Raw genomic sequence first — 16,055 nt, forward strand, 5'->3', positions numbered from 1 at the left:
TAATGTTAGTGCAGTTATAAGCATTTTATAAAACCATTGTGGTCAGGTATGAGGTTTAAACACAATTTTAACCGTGGAACTGTACCAATGATATTTGTATATTTTTAATCATTTCAAAAATTAAATGAGGTTTACAAATACCTTCAGTATTTTTCTTTTTTCCTTTTTTTTTTTTTTTTTTGTTGCACCATGCTTTGAGAGGCTTAAATATTTAAATACCAATATAATTTGTATTCAGCTCCTCAGCTTTACACTCTAAGGTATTTGTACATTTTAGAAAGTGTTTAGTGATTCATTCAGTTCTATTATTTTAGAACTGCAATTAAGTAACATAATCAGAAAAAGAATACAATAGATCAAATTGTTTTTAATTTCAAATGTGGTGTTTGTAATAAAACAAAAGGCTTATTCCAGTATGGTACTTTCTTCCTCTCACAATATTAGTTTTTTCTATTTTCTGCAGCTTTCTATATCCAAACTTTTTATAATGCATACCACAAGCTTTCAGCACCTCCCTATTGGAATAACATTCCAACATTTCTATCACGGGAATTATCATGCATCATCTCTTCACCAATAGGAGAATACTATTATCACATGATGCATGTGGTTTCCTCTGTTTGCTACTATTGAAACATTACTTGTTTGGCAGTGCTTAAAATTTAGATGTCTTTCTTTTTGTTTCTTACATCATGAGGTGGTTTAATTTAATTTACTTTATTTAAATGTTTTCTAATTTATTTTTGAAGTCTTTGATTTACACGTGTTTTGCCACAAAAAATTGTTTGTTTGGTATCAAGCATGAATTGTGAAGTAAACATTACCACTTCAAGTGCATCTCATTTGTTTGATACCATAATTTAGGTCAAAGTGGTGAGAGATCCATCGAGGGATTTATTGGCCTTTGTTCACAGAGAGAATGAGCATTACATGGGATAGAATTGGTCTTCTACTGTTGTCTCTCTTCCTCTTGAGCCTTTCAAGTCTAGCCAGGGTGATGAGGATTTTGATTGTTTATCCTGCCAGAATTTGCTGTGCCTTCTCAAACCCTATCTGAAGATTTTGTTAGGCTCTTTTTAGCTTTCTTGACATTTCACTTCTTAGGTATTTTTCTTATTTCTTATGACTAATGTTGTGTCCTACTACATGATTCTGTCACCCAACCTTATCAAAATGTTTTTTGCTTTGTCCTCTGATACTGATATAGACTGACTATTTTTCCTCCCAGTTAGGTGATGGCATCAGCATGCCTTGACCCTTATGGGCTTTGGATCAGTCTGCCCTCTTATCATAGGGTAGACTGTCTATGTCTGTACCAACAGTTTTTGAGTTCAGTTCTGCCTGTTTGAGGATGAAACCTGAATCATCTTAGCAATGTCTAATATTCTTGTCTTCATCTTACTCTAATGACATTTTGCAGTTCCTCTCCTTGATCCATGTCCTATATGAGGATCTTCACAAGAACATTGAGAGGTGTTCTGTGGACATACACTCACTTCTACATTGTCCTGTCTGTCACTTTGGCTCTGGTCCTACAAACATAGCTGATTTGTCATTGGGATCTTTTGGGTCATGATGGGTTTGCTGATTAATCCAGTTGGCTTTATTCCCTTTGTTTCCTTCCCAACTTGCTTTATTCCATGCAACCTTCCATCAAATTTGACACCATGTCTTCTTTCTTGCTTCTCATATTTGTTAACCTGTGGAAGAGATTTTGCAGTTGGGTGTGTGGACCACCCCTTGGACATTCATCTCCCATTACATCATGTCACAGTTTCTTCTTCCTTAGAGTAGCATTTACCATCTGGGTTATACTTCAGACTTCAGTGCAACTATGGCTCTAGATAAGTCATTGTTAATGCTTTCTTTCCTTTCAGAGTCCTTGCCTCAACTTTCATCTCTTGGATCCTGTTCTTTGATAAGTAGTGACTGATCAGATATTCTTCACATGCAGAAACAAATCTGCACTGTATGCCATGTTGATTTATACACTCTTTTCATGGCTCTGCACACTTACCATTGAGATGGATGTTTCACAAAAGCACTGGACACTCAATAACCTCATGATATTTTCTTCATAAATAGACCTGTTTTGGATTTTATCACCCATTGATGGCATGGATAAAGCAGAAGGGGATATCTGCTCATCCCTGCCATACTTTGGTTTGAAAAATTGATATTGTCTGCTTTTAAAAATAGTACTTTGTGCTTACCCATTGCACTGCCTTAGGTGTAACCATTTCTCCAGGCTGTCCAATGATTTCTTCCCCCCTATCTTCCAGTGGAGTATGGAAGCCCTTGTCACTTATGGTTCCAAGCTGCTTTGGTGGTTGACCATGAAGGGATCATGCTGAATGGATTCCATGTAGATGGCTATAACTATTCTATTCAGAGTAGGGCAGTGTTGTTCTGCAAGTGTAGAAGGCATACCATCCTCCATATTGAGTGACATATACCATGAAGTGAGGCATCTTGATTCAGTTCATCCTTTGATTGGGTGCCCTCATCATACTCTCACATAAATATAGGTACCCCATGAACCAATTAACTTAAGTTCTCACATAGGTTCGGGGTTACCCATTTCTACCCTCAATTCTTCCTTCTTTGTAGTGAGTCATGGAGGGTATACATAAGATTCTTCCATTTCTATCCTGGGCACTCCCTCATTCTCTCTTACAACAGAGATTTTATTGACATTTGGATGTTTTGGACCAGCCTCATGGTTGTAGGAGTTGATTGCATGCAATGGACTTCCCTTGTGTACCAGATGACACATTCCCAAATCTCTGGCTCAATGCCAATCCTGTGTTGTGTCCTAGGGTTGATATTTTCCTCACATCCATAATTTTAGTGTTTAAAATGAAGCTTGTAAGATCTTTACCCTAGTCTTGCATGAATGTTGGTACCCAATGAGGAGATCTTGGGTCTAGTTGTTTTACTGAGTACAGTCCTTCATGCCCTAACCATTCTATACCATGGGATGCATTTTCCATTATTTACTTTACTTTTGTGGGATTGAGTTTCCATATTCATCCAGTTGGGATCACTTTCTTGACTTCTCCTCTCACACTTGTGCTGTTTTCCTTTTTAGTCATGATTGTTCAGGTATTGATTCCAATGGGGGGGGGGTGCTTAATGCTTGTGGCATGCAATGTAAACATGTTTACCAATAGAGGGCAGCACATTATGGGAAAAGCTAATCTTGTGAGGGGGGGGGGAAGTACCTATTGGAAATACATTTTCAATACAGGAAAATTACAACTTTCAAGACTTCATTTATACCTTTCAAATAACTCAGCAGAAATTACCATTTTTAATGGCAATATGTTGTGATGATAATTGTAAATTACATTTGTTGGAAATCTCTCTTGATAATATTACTTTTTATCACTAGTTTCATCATGTAATTGAATTACTATACAAATAACTTCCTGTTGCAATAAAAATTTAGAACATAAGTAGTGTATCTGATATAAAAAATCAAAACATATACTTTCATACTTTTCTGAATCTTCATTCTAACAAATATTAATTTTGCATTCTTAGTGTAAATTAATAAAAAGTTGTGCTCAATCATGGTTTTTTCCTTTGCATAAATACTTGATTTCCCTAAAAACAACAGGTTTGAAGATTTAGCATGTGGAAAATAAAAGTGAGGCAACCTATTGCAAATGAATTGAAAGAGACAATTTGAATGTGAAGTACACAGGACAAAAGGGGGACATGCTCTTGCCACTTTCTAGTTGCTTTACATATACTATTATTAACTACTATTTTAGGTTGAGTTAGAATATATTTTTTGCCCTCCTTTCCACCCATGATCCAACAAACAAAAATAATTTCATTATCAAGTGAAAAAAAATAAAATAAAGGAATCATTTCTGAAGTAAATGAATATTTATTGTGCTAAAGTAAAAGAAGAAAATTATAATAAGCAGCATTTTAAAGTTTAATTAAAGCTAACTCCCAAATTGGAGATATACTAAATAAAAGATTAGCATCCAGAGGAAACTTTGGCAATAAATTATTGATTTCCTCAGAATAAAAACAATTTTACTCTCCTGATGTTGAAAAATGAATCTCTTTGAAATGCTGAAACTGCATCACAAAGTACTTTCTTTATATACACTGCTGGTGTAAATCTTAAGGCCAATGAACATAAAGAAAAAAAAAATGCATTTTTGCATTGTTAGACTCAACCTCTTAGTTAAGTAGAGCTTCAAAAGTTGAAAATAAGAAAAGGAAAAATAAACTTTTTTAGCATTTAACAGGGAAAATGTGAACACTATGAAATTAGCCTAAATACTAGCTTGTCAAAAGTTTAAGACCATACCAAAAAGAAGTTCTAAACAGGGTAGGAAATGCCCAACAAGAGGTCTCGGTTGTGAGTTGCATGGCTGTCATTGTGAATAACTTCAAAAATTCACTTTGGCATTGTGTTTGCAGAAGGCTGGCTGGAATGTTGTTCCAAGTGATGAAGATGGCTTCACAAAGATCATGCACTATTTGGAATTGACATTCATTTCTATAGACTTCCTTTGCCATCCTCCCCCAAACATTTTCAATGGAGTTCAGTTCGGGTGAACATGCTGGATGTTCCAAAAGAATCACATTTTTTGCCATGAAAAAGTTTTGTCTTGCAGGCATTGTGGATTGCAGCATTGTCCTGCTAACAGATCCAGTCATTTCCACACAAGCGAGGGCCTTCAGTCAATAAGGATGTTCTCTCCAACATGCTAATATAGCCAGCTGCCGTTTGATGCCCCTGTATAACCTGAAGCTCCATTATTCCATGGAAGGAGAAAGCATCCCAGATCATAATGGAACTTCCTCTGCATTATGTAGAAAATGTCTCCGGTGGGATATCCTTATCGTGCCAGTAACGTTGGAGGCCATCTGGACCATCCAGGTTAAATTTTTTCTCATCAGAGAACAAAACCTTCCACTTTTCTACACCCCATATTGATAACGCTAATGCTTGAACACAAATCACTAAATTTTGTTACAGGTTTAGCGATTAATGCTTCATTTCAGTATGGTCTTAAACTTTTGACCAGCTAGTATTTAGGCTAATTTGATAGTGTTCATATTTTCCCTATTAAATGCTGAAAAAATGTTTCTATTTTTATTTTCCATTTTCTTAGTTTCATCTTTCAAAGCTCTATTCAAATAAGTGTTCAAGTCTAACAACACAAAATGCATATTTTTTCTTTATGTTCATTGGCCTTAATATTTTGGCCAGCAGTGTATATGGTCAGTCGGAAAATAGGCACTGTATCTATGCTCCATGTGATAATTGTGAAGTTATCCATCATATATAGATTGAGAAATTTGAAAGTGAAACCATGAGATAGACAGGATTTTAGAAACAGTTGAGGATTGTTTTCTTCACAACTTGATTAGAGAATCTACTAATAACAATGTTCTTTGTTATTGTTAACTTTAAGTAAAGGAATGGTTGATAGAGTAGATATTGAGGAACACATGAGTGCAAGTGATCACTGCTTGATTTGGTGTTTTACTGCATATGAAGTTCTGCAATATGAGATTTTGGTACAAATTTAAGAAAGAAAATTTTGAAAGGTTGTAACAAGAATTTTCTGTTGTGACATGGACAACTAGAAATACTGATGAAATGTAAAAAAATTTAAAAGAAACTTTTAAATGTTAAAGATAGGCATGTTTCTTGCAGAGAAAAGTGGTTATTGCAGTTATAAAAACAGGTTGACTCACAAAAAGGTATGAGATAAAGTTAGAGAAAAGTATTATATATTTAAGAAGTTTAAGTAACTAATATTGTAGGAGGCTCAAAGGATTACATAAGACCAAGAGAGTTGGTCAAAGAATTGAGTATGTGAGTCACTTGTTACTATTTATGTAAATCCTTGAATAATGGCTAGATGCTAGCCAATTCAAAGTAGAATTATGAAATAGTAAACAAACTGATATTGGGTTCTACATGTGAATATGATAAACTTTTGACTGTTTATTGTTACAGAATAAGCTTTAAAAATGTTTGTCTGTATCTTTATAATGTAAATTACATTAAACAATTATTATGGTGTTATATGTTAATTTTGTTTATATGTACACATATATTTATATATTCAAAAACATACTTAGTTTCTGTAAAAAAAAAACAAAAACAACGAAAATAACATTGTAATTAGGAATCTAATTCACGTGACTTATTTTATTTTTTAGTCAAGATTAATCAGTGAATTTTGTGTAGTTGACATACTGATGTTTTAGAATTTTCTTAAAACAGTACCTCATACAATATTTCTAAAGTTTTAAGTGTAAAATTGCATCATACCAGTATGTTCTCTAATACGTGTTGTTTATAACTGAATGATTATTCTAGTGCTGTGAAGCAAAAAACGACATGCTGGAGATAGATGTTCAGCTTACCAAAGATGGAAAAGTTGTTGTATCCCATGATAACAACTTACTCCGATTAGCAGGGTGTGGCATAAATATTTCTGATGTAAATTATGATGTAAGAACATGTTTATATATTCAGTTTTAATAACTAATTATGAGAAACAAGTTTATAACTAACAAGTGCATATGTTGGTACACTTGTTATTTATTGATATAGAGACGACTCATCTTATTAAATTCTGTTTCCTTTCCTAGCTTTATTAGATAATTTTTGATTTTTGGTATATTTAAGCTGTGTGCACACCATTTAATTTCTAAGTGCTCTACTGTCTGTATGGATGGGTGTATTTAGTTACAATCCAGCAAGTGTCTTTAAACTATAAACATTTATAGTGTTCATAGTTGTTGTTAATTTTCTAATATATGCAATATTTATTTTATTTTTGTCACCACTAGGATATACCATCTCTGCAATGTGTCCTTCCTGTGGACTTTACAAATGGTAATGTTAAATTATATTATTAGTAGTGTTTATCCTATAAATGTTTTGTTTGTTTGTTCTTTGAATTTTGCATAAAGCTACTCAAGGGCTATCTGTGCTAGCTGTCCCTAATTTAGTAGCGTAAGATTAGAGGGAAGGCAGCTAGTCATCACCACCCATTGCCAACTCTTGAGCTTCTCTTTTACCAATGAATAGTAGGATTAACCATCACATAATGCTCTCATGGCTGAAAGGGCGAGCACATTTGGTGTTATAGGGATTTAAACCTGCGACTCTCAGATTACGAGTTGATCACCCAAACCACCTGTCTATGCTGGGCCTCTTTTTAGTTAAGCACAAAGCTACACAATTGACTGATTATTTGCATTGTGCCCACCACAGGTTTCAAAATGCAGTTTTTAGCATTATCAGCCTTGAGATTTATCACTGAACTACTAGGGGGATAATCTCAAAATATGAAGGGAGGACAAATGGACCAAATCAATATTCACGAAAATATAATTTAATTTATTAACTGTATCTTTACAAGATGTGGCATGCTTTTTGTAAACATTGTGAATTTCTAAAACCTTTACTAACTTTTTCATCAGTTTTCATATTTCATTTTAATAACCTCTGGAACCTTCACAATGAGTATCAAGTTTTTTTTAATTTTGAAATTTTATGCCCATCTATGTTTTTCTATTCTAACACTAACTGCAGAGAAATAATCAGTGTACAATGAAACAAAAAGTTGAAAAACATGAAATAAAAGGATTAATATTGTCAGATTCTTTGCAGTAAGTGTCTGTAACTTATTATAAATTCAAACAATAGAGACAGCACACAATCCACTTGTTTTAAAATAATATATTCTAAACAAGTTAAATGTATGTACAAAAATTCTTTACATTATATGATATTACTATTGTATTTAAAACTAAACAATTCTTTTTTCTTTTCAAAAATCAACACAGGTGGGTTCAATTACTTTAACACCTAATTGACATGATTAATTATTTTTCGATACTCTGTTTCTTACTGTACAGTTTGCTATAAATTCACTTAGGTTATCCTGTGGGTAACCTCATTTGTATCGAGTACTTAATTATCTGATTTTTGTCAAAGTCCACACAGATAGTTTCAGTTACTTTGTAACACTTTTTCACTTTTTTTTTTTTTTATTCTCCTTTATTTCTATTATTAAAGACCACAGTGAAACTCACTTCAGATATTGCTCATTATGGCTAAACTAACAATCACACATTTTAACTTTACTTTCAGTAACTTAATGCTTTCTGACTTAACTTTGCTAAATGTGTCTGAGTTTACTTATAAAAAGTGATAGAAAAATTTAGAAACACCTAGCCCTGTAGTAGCAATATTATTAAATATATTAGGGAAGGCTTAGAAGTTTTAAAAATATTATGTCAACACTATAAGAGCCTACAACAACTAAACTACATATGTAATGTACCTCTCCTACCATGTTATTTAATGAAATTTGTCATAACTGTTGCCTTTAAAATATTTACTTTTAACACATTTCATATGAAAACTAAATAATCATTAAATATCATACCATTAAATTAACTAAACTCTTAGTCTTGTATATCCAACAGATACCAATTTTCTAATTCTATACTAAGTGCATTATTAATGAGAAAGTTATCAGTCTTGAATGTTGACCTTTTTACATTTCATTTTCATTTAATCTTATGGTTTAATTATACTTTGTTCCAACTAGCACTACTCCTCCCAACAAAAGCATTAAATCAGTGCAATTCCATTAACTGTTTCTGGTAGACCTATGATAAACTGCACATTAAATACGGATGGGCTATATGCTTAGCTTCAAACTTGTGTATATTTCAATGTTTTATTACACTAAACTCATCAAAGGCAAAAAATTGATGAAGCTCATTAGCTGTCTCCAGAAGACGTACAATAAACAGAATATTGTATATATTTTTTACTATGCTTAATCTCAGGATTGTAAACTTTTAGATGTTTTATTACACTAAACTGAGAATTTTTTTACTTTTTAATTACTTTTCTTAAGAATACATACATAAAAAACAAAGATTTGTAGTGTTAACTTAGTTGTATTATTCCCTGTCATTGAGTCTCACAATGATGTTGATGTCCAAAAAAGAATTTGTGTAGTATTCAGGTATTTATTTTTGAACACCATGAATCAATTGCCAGTATATAATATTCCAAAACATATAGTTTATCTGGCTTTCTATGTAAGTTATAAATAAGCTTTAAAATATTCTGTTAGATGATTGGAGCATAAATATAGTGTTCATACACAAGAAGCTGTTATTCTGTAGGTTCAAAAATCAAATTTTGCAAATCAATGTTTAACATCATCACTCTTCTGACAAAAAACAACTGTCAAACTTGATAACAAACCATTGGTAAAACTTCTGTATCTGGATAAGCAACATATTGCAGCATCAATAGCTAGATACATATTGTATTGATTAATATGATGAACTGTGAATCACTGATTTTCAAGTAATAAGTAAAATATCTCTCAGTAAGTCTGTTTGGTGTCAAGTACAAGAAGAGTTCAGCTGCCATTCAATTGATCAAACATGATAATTAAAAAAAATGTTAGTAAGAGAAGTAAAATACAAAAAAGTTAATATTTGTCTATCTATTTTGTTGCTGTTAATTTGTTGTGTTACTTTGCATGTAATGGTTTTTTGGTGAAAGAAACAGAAATGTGTGTGTGTATATTTGTACTCAGTACTCATCTTCATTTATTGAATCATTAATTTTTAGTAAAAGTACTTTATTAAAAGTTTTGATTTTCTTTATACAAGAGACTTGTTATGTGTACTAAAAGCTTGTCCACTTTTGTGAACATATATAAATTGAATCATATCGTATTGGATAACATATCAATACAACCATATTATGGCTTCATGATATGATATGAACATTATCACTGTATCACCACAATTTCTACTTAAAAAATACACCAGCCTAATTAGTAATTCAAACCATCCTGTCATATTTAACATGAGCATGGCAACCAAAATGTTACATCTACTGAACCTCCTTCGTACACCAAATATGCCAAGAATTCCAAAAATATGATTAACGAAATAAGTGATAAAGGATCATTGCTCCCTATCTTTCTTTTCTGTGCTATGGTAGTTTCTTCTTGTATAACTAATATTCCATGTGATAAAAGTCTTGAATTTTATAAACTACACTTGTTTTATTTAATCTGTCCAAGTGGCAAAAATTATTGACTTAGCCAGACTTGTCCTGATGTAAATAACTTTTATAAATATCCCATACAGACTAGTGGTACTGCATGGGTACCTAGATGTCTCCAAATTTTGCTAATACTTTTATTTAGAGAAAAACATTAAAGCTGCATGAAAATGCTACTTTGACATCTGCTTTATTTGTACCATCAATTATTGTTACAAGTGGGGTATCTCAGGGCTGCTTAGTCTCAGGACATAGATCAGTGGTTCCCAACCAGGGGTACAAGATAGCGTTCCAGGGGGTGTGAGATAACATTTCCTTTTTTGGAGGCCATGTAGGGTTTATGCAACTTTTAGTTTGTTGTAAGAATTTTTCTTTTCCAAATGTTTTGTTTTTGTTTATATATCATTAAAAACTACTTCTAAAAATTGTTTTGGCCACTTTCACCTTTATTCTTAAATAAATAATTACTGTGAGGGGTGCAAGAACATATTAAAATTTTTTAAGGGTGCAGGGCATAAAAAAGGTTGGGAACCACTGACATAGATGAAGGAATGAGCCTTAAATTACTTTAATTTGCTAATGATATTAAGATCTTGGGTGTTGTTTCTGTGATGAGGCTTCTGTTGTTTTATAAAAGGATTTAAATTATTTAGTCAGAAAAAATCAAAATATTACATTCCTGCTTTTCTAAAGAATTCTGTCTTTTTAGTTGGCTTTCCCAATCGGGAATGCATGGTCCATCTTTATTATTTTATTTATGGCCAATGAAAGTGAACTTAGTGTATGGATTGAATAAAAAAAATAATGTTCCAATTGAAATTATACTCATAATTGAGTTTTGTAATTTTGCAGGTAAACATTTGTTTTCCTATATTTTCTCTTAATGAATCTGATAAATGTTTTATTAACAACTCCATTTTCTGATTTTTTATTTGTTTTGGCACTTCAGGTCATTGTTGTCAAGGTGGGAAGGACCGCAAGATTCCTCTTCTTCAGGATATTTTTGCTAAATATCCTGATATTCCTATTAATATTGATATCAAAACAAATAATGACATTTTAATAAAAGAGGTAAAATAACTTTTATTTTTAACAACAGTTTAAAGGATATGTGATTTTTTTAAATCATGAACAGTTATTTTGTTACTCCTGATGTGTCTTTATTTGTAATTATTGCATGCATTTCCATATATATATAGAGAGAGAGAGAAAGAGAGGACAATACTAATAACATGACTTGTGTGTATATATTTTTATGTGCAGGTTTAGCATAATGAAATTTATTAGTCTGATTCATACAAAATGGATTTTTAATGTGTGTGTATGTGTACATTACACAAGCCTGTGGTGGTTTTAATGTTTTGAAATGTTTACATGTTCTGCAGTAATTCCTTTATGCTGAATCTGAAAATGATGTTCATTTTTCTCCAATACATAAGGATTTTTCACAGAATACACTTTTACATATGTGAACCATTTTCAGTGAAATTGATTCATATTTTATTCTGCTTAAATGTTGACAACCACTGGCTATGGATTTCATAAGATCAGTCGTGGTGTGAGTGTCTTGTTGATTATTCTAGAATAATCAATAAACACACCACACTAGTGTTTAAAACAGATAATAGGCTGAATGATGTCATTTCTGGATAGTTTTTGTTTGTGCATGCAACATGACTTTTTCAACACTACTTATTCATAGTTAGGGCAACAAGAGGTTGTATAAATGATTCATATATATTCTGTTATATTTGTGGTGAGTTTGTTGTAAAAAAACAAATGCAAAGAATTGCATAATTAATTAAAAAAGAATAGTATTGGTATTTTGGGATAAAACTTGGAGATGAAGACAAATCATGGGCTCTTGCATCTTTTACATGATTTATTATGATTGTCAGTGGATCTTGTATAAGTTCTATTTTCTTGTCATAAGGTAGATTTCTTTATTAACAATCCTACTGTTCATGTGATGGAGTCATTTTTCTGTTATTAATTCAATGTTCACATTATTTTTTAAGCTGCTAGTTTTTGTTCCTGCTTCACTCATTGCTTCTATTGAAGCTTTCATCAGTCTTTCCATAAGCATTTAGGAAATTTTTATCACTGCATTGTCTGTTTGTATAAATCTGTGGTATTAAGGTCGTTAATTCCAAATTTTTTGGGTGTATCTATCAAACATTGGGGTGTCTTGAATACCAGTAGGTTGGGTCATGACCCTCTTCCTCAGAACAAGTTGGTTGTTTTCTGCAGGCTTATTCACATTTGTCTGAGGAGCAGGATTTGCAAGGTGGCTCTAGTCATAATAAAGCTTCTGCTGCATGTTTTCCTTGTTTCCAAGTATATATAATTGTACATCTGAACCTATTTCTATTACAACTTCAGTATGCTGCTAAGATACTCTTTTGTAATCTTTATTTCTTACTTTTCTCTTAATTTATTTTTAACTTACATTTTATATCCTCCATCACATGATGGATCTTGTCTCTTTGAGATACTTAAGAAAATTGGAGACCACTATTAGATTTATCTGTCTCAGTCATTTTCTTCACATTCTTTTAATTAAAATGGAAGCAATTTTAATTGTTTCACAAGCTCCTTGATACAGGTTTTCGGATGATAGAAGTGAATATCAAAGATGCTGATATGCATATTCTGATACACACATCATTACATTTATTTTTATCATTTCTTTCATCAGGGAGTAGTTTCTGTTCAAAACCTTGCTTTGTAGCCATGTTTTGGCTCCATCTACTTTTACAGAAAGCTCTTGCTGAGATTCTGTATAACTTACAAATTAATTTTTTGGGACTACAAGACTATTTAGTTTTAAGAGTTATTATTTAGCTTGTTTAGTGATTTAATATTTAATGATTATTTAGTTTTCATAACAAGAATGTTTAAAGTGAATTATTTTAAAAACAGTAGTTGTCACAAGGTGGGTAACTTAGTACAAAAGATGTGGATGAGATGATCAAGCTGGCAGAACAGTGTATGGAAGCCCATGGAGAGAATATAATTGATAAGTCCAAGAATAATCAATTAGACCTGAAACCAGTGTGGCTGACCAGCAACAGAATACCACCAAAGGTAATGATAACTCAATGAACAAAATGGAAAAGAGATGTTATGCTTGTCTTAAAACAGGGAACATTGCAAAGGAGCACAAGTCCATTACCAACAAGCAAAAACAGAAATATCAATATAAAAGCAGTTGAAGCTAGTGCTGGTAATAAACAAGAATAGTTACTGTCACCACATATGCTGCTGCCAGAAGAAACAGAAGGGAAGGAACTCATCATATTCATCACAAGAAGGAAATGCTACTTCTCTGGTCATCTCAAGTTAACAAATGGATCAACAATGCTAGTAGTGATCAGAGCATGTTACAAATATTGAGAGGTGCTAATGTATCAATGCATGCTGATAGGCATAAGTGAAGAACTGACTAGCTAGCAGAAGAAAAAGGTGTACAAGATCAACTATGCCAACGTCCATATAGATAGATTTGGCAACACAGATCTCGGGCAACACAAGTTTAGGACAAAGATGAGGCATTCTCTTGAGGTAAATCCCTACCAGAGAAATCAACAAGAAAATGGCAAGTGTTGATGGATGCTATATTACTATATAAGGAGATTAAGTGTGTGAACTGGGAACAAGAACAGTCTATATGTATAGTAGAAAAAATATTTTAAATATTTTTCTTCAAGATGGGATACACAAGATAAACAGTACTGTGTACTGCAAGTGTTATTATTTAATGTTTATCAAGTTTTGCTGTTTCTTTTCTTCTGTGACAACATTTGCATTATCATTTATCCATGGTTATCAGTGTTCTAGAAGATTCTTTTTCATGAGTACATTGGTTTCTCACAACAGAGTTGAACTTTCATCCTTCAGTGCTTTGGTTTGGTCAAACTATAATCTCTGTATTTACAGTGATAATCAATGATCTTCTGCCACTTTATTGGTCTTCTGTTCCAGATCCAAATGCTTTAACAGTTAATGCTCCAAACCAGCCTTGAGAAAATCTTTCTCTTTGTCTACCTCTCTCCTTCAGCTGGTGGTCACTATCAGCAGATCACTTTGCTGGATTCTTCTGATTGCCCAAGTTATTCAACCATGATTTCCATGGTGCCAGATGAAAAGCCACCCATCTCAAATGAATTTTCTTATTTAGCTTTAAATACTCATCATTCACATTCTTTATGGCTTTACAACTGTCAGTTATGCATTTCTTTATATAAGGCACTACATTCTCTTGATTAGTGCTCTGTATTTTATCACATTAATGCCAACATTTCTCCTTGACAATTTATCAATCTCATTTGTTAATATTTCATGGTTGATGCCTTTGTGATTTGATTTATTGTCTTTCAATCCTTCCATGGCTTACTTGATTTTCTTGTCATTTTTTCATGTGTAAGACTTATTGTTTTTCTTTATGGCTAGATATGGTGTAATTTTTCAACCATTATTATTGCATGAAAGTTGTATACCTCTCAGATCCTCACTTCTGAAAATTGCTTTTGTACATTTTATTTATGGTCATTTGTTGTATTCAAGTATGCCTTGACATTGTCCTCAATGGGACTTGAATATGGATGTTCATAATTTGGCATTGTTCTCTTTTGTTTGAAACCTTTGCAACACTTGTTATACCCACATTTCTGAAATTTTGTTACTTGCTTTGGAAGGGCATGTTTGTCAGTGATGCTTCTGGTACTCTTTTTTTTCTTCTTCTTTTTTCATACTGGGTTGTGCACTTGTATCCTGATTAGATCTTATTTCCCTAAGACATGATTACAGGTTTTTTCTTTCCTGTAGTGTTACCTACACTGTATGACCCTTATTTTAATATCACAGAATGTTTTGTGTCCTTTAATGGTGGTTTGCTGCTATGTTACATGAATGGAATCTTTTCAAGAGATACATTGTAGAATATTTATTCCCTGTAATGAATTTTTCTCCATTCATATGGCAATGTCTTTATTATCTCAGTCTTATTATCCTTGAGAGAATATCTTCAGACTGTCATGTGGCATGTGGATGAATTACAGTACCTTTTTGCAATTTTATTTTTATCATATTAGATTCTCATCATTTTGAAGATTCTGTTGGTCACCTTTTATTACTCTTCAGGTACTTATCTTCATTATATAGTAGACATCTGTGTGCATGTGTGCTTCTGTGTATATATTACAAAAAATAATTCTTGCTGGTCATCAATACTTTTGGTTTAGTCCTAGACGCACATACACAGACTTTAGAAATTGACTAAGGATGCCATCTAGTGGTTTATGTTGTCTCTCAGCAGGTAATTTTCAAATCTCTCTCTGCTTCAACCAGGATGGGTTTCATCTGTGTTTATTTGTTTTTGTTGAGCCTCTTATCAGAGCCTGCTTTGGTTATTTTTGGTTCTTCTTAGGTTCTCACAAGTTTGGTTTGTTTGTGACATCTTAGTTAAATATAGATGATGCAGGGAAACTGCCTCTGGAGTATGTTTTTTTGTATTACTAGTCTGGTCTGCTTACCCAAGAATGTTCTACTGCAGGAGCAAAACATAGTATTTCTTCTACCTGTTAATGCCACCAAGTATTTACCATTATCAGCCCAACCATATGTATTCAGTAAACTTACTCCTTTTTCTGTAAGGCTGGTCCATCCAACTAGTTCTTCTTGGAATCAATTTGTAATAATTTATTTCTTGTTCTTGATTCTACTTTTTCTCTGCTTGACTAAAAATTCTGTGTAGTGTAAAGTGGTTATATTCTTGCCTTGTAGTTGTGGTCATAATTTCAAATCTTCTTTACATCATGGATATTGTGGTTTTGAGTATTTCAGTGGTAAGTCTGCCCAATTTTAATTTTACATTTTTAATACTAAAATGAAATTTAAACAGGTACATTTCAATCTTGTCTTGCCATAACTGAAATTTTGTCATGATTGGAACTTT

General features: G+C 32.5%; 1 protein-coding gene across 1 annotated transcript in view; it reads left to right on the forward strand.

The window, feature by feature from the left end:
- LOC143233263 (lysophospholipase D GDPD1-like) overlaps positions 1–16,055 on the forward strand; it is a 74,787-nt gene that overhangs the window by 29,257 nt on the left and 29,475 nt on the right. Inside the window, exons 4-7 of the mRNA XM_076469285.1 lie at positions 5,448–5,553; positions 6,365–6,499; positions 6,841–6,886; positions 11,049–11,170. Of these exons, the coding sequence (XP_076325400.1) occupies positions 5,448–5,553; positions 6,365–6,499; positions 6,841–6,886; positions 11,049–11,170 (409 nt within the window). The remainder of the gene's footprint in view (positions 1–5,447; positions 5,554–6,364; positions 6,500–6,840; positions 6,887–11,048; positions 11,171–16,055) is intronic.

The sequence above is a fragment of the Tachypleus tridentatus genome, chromosome 1, assembly GCF_004210375.1.
Source record: "Tachypleus tridentatus isolate NWPU-2018 chromosome 1, ASM421037v1, whole genome shotgun sequence".
Taxonomy (NCBI): Eukaryota; Metazoa; Arthropoda; class Merostomata; order Xiphosura; family Limulidae; genus Tachypleus; species Tachypleus tridentatus.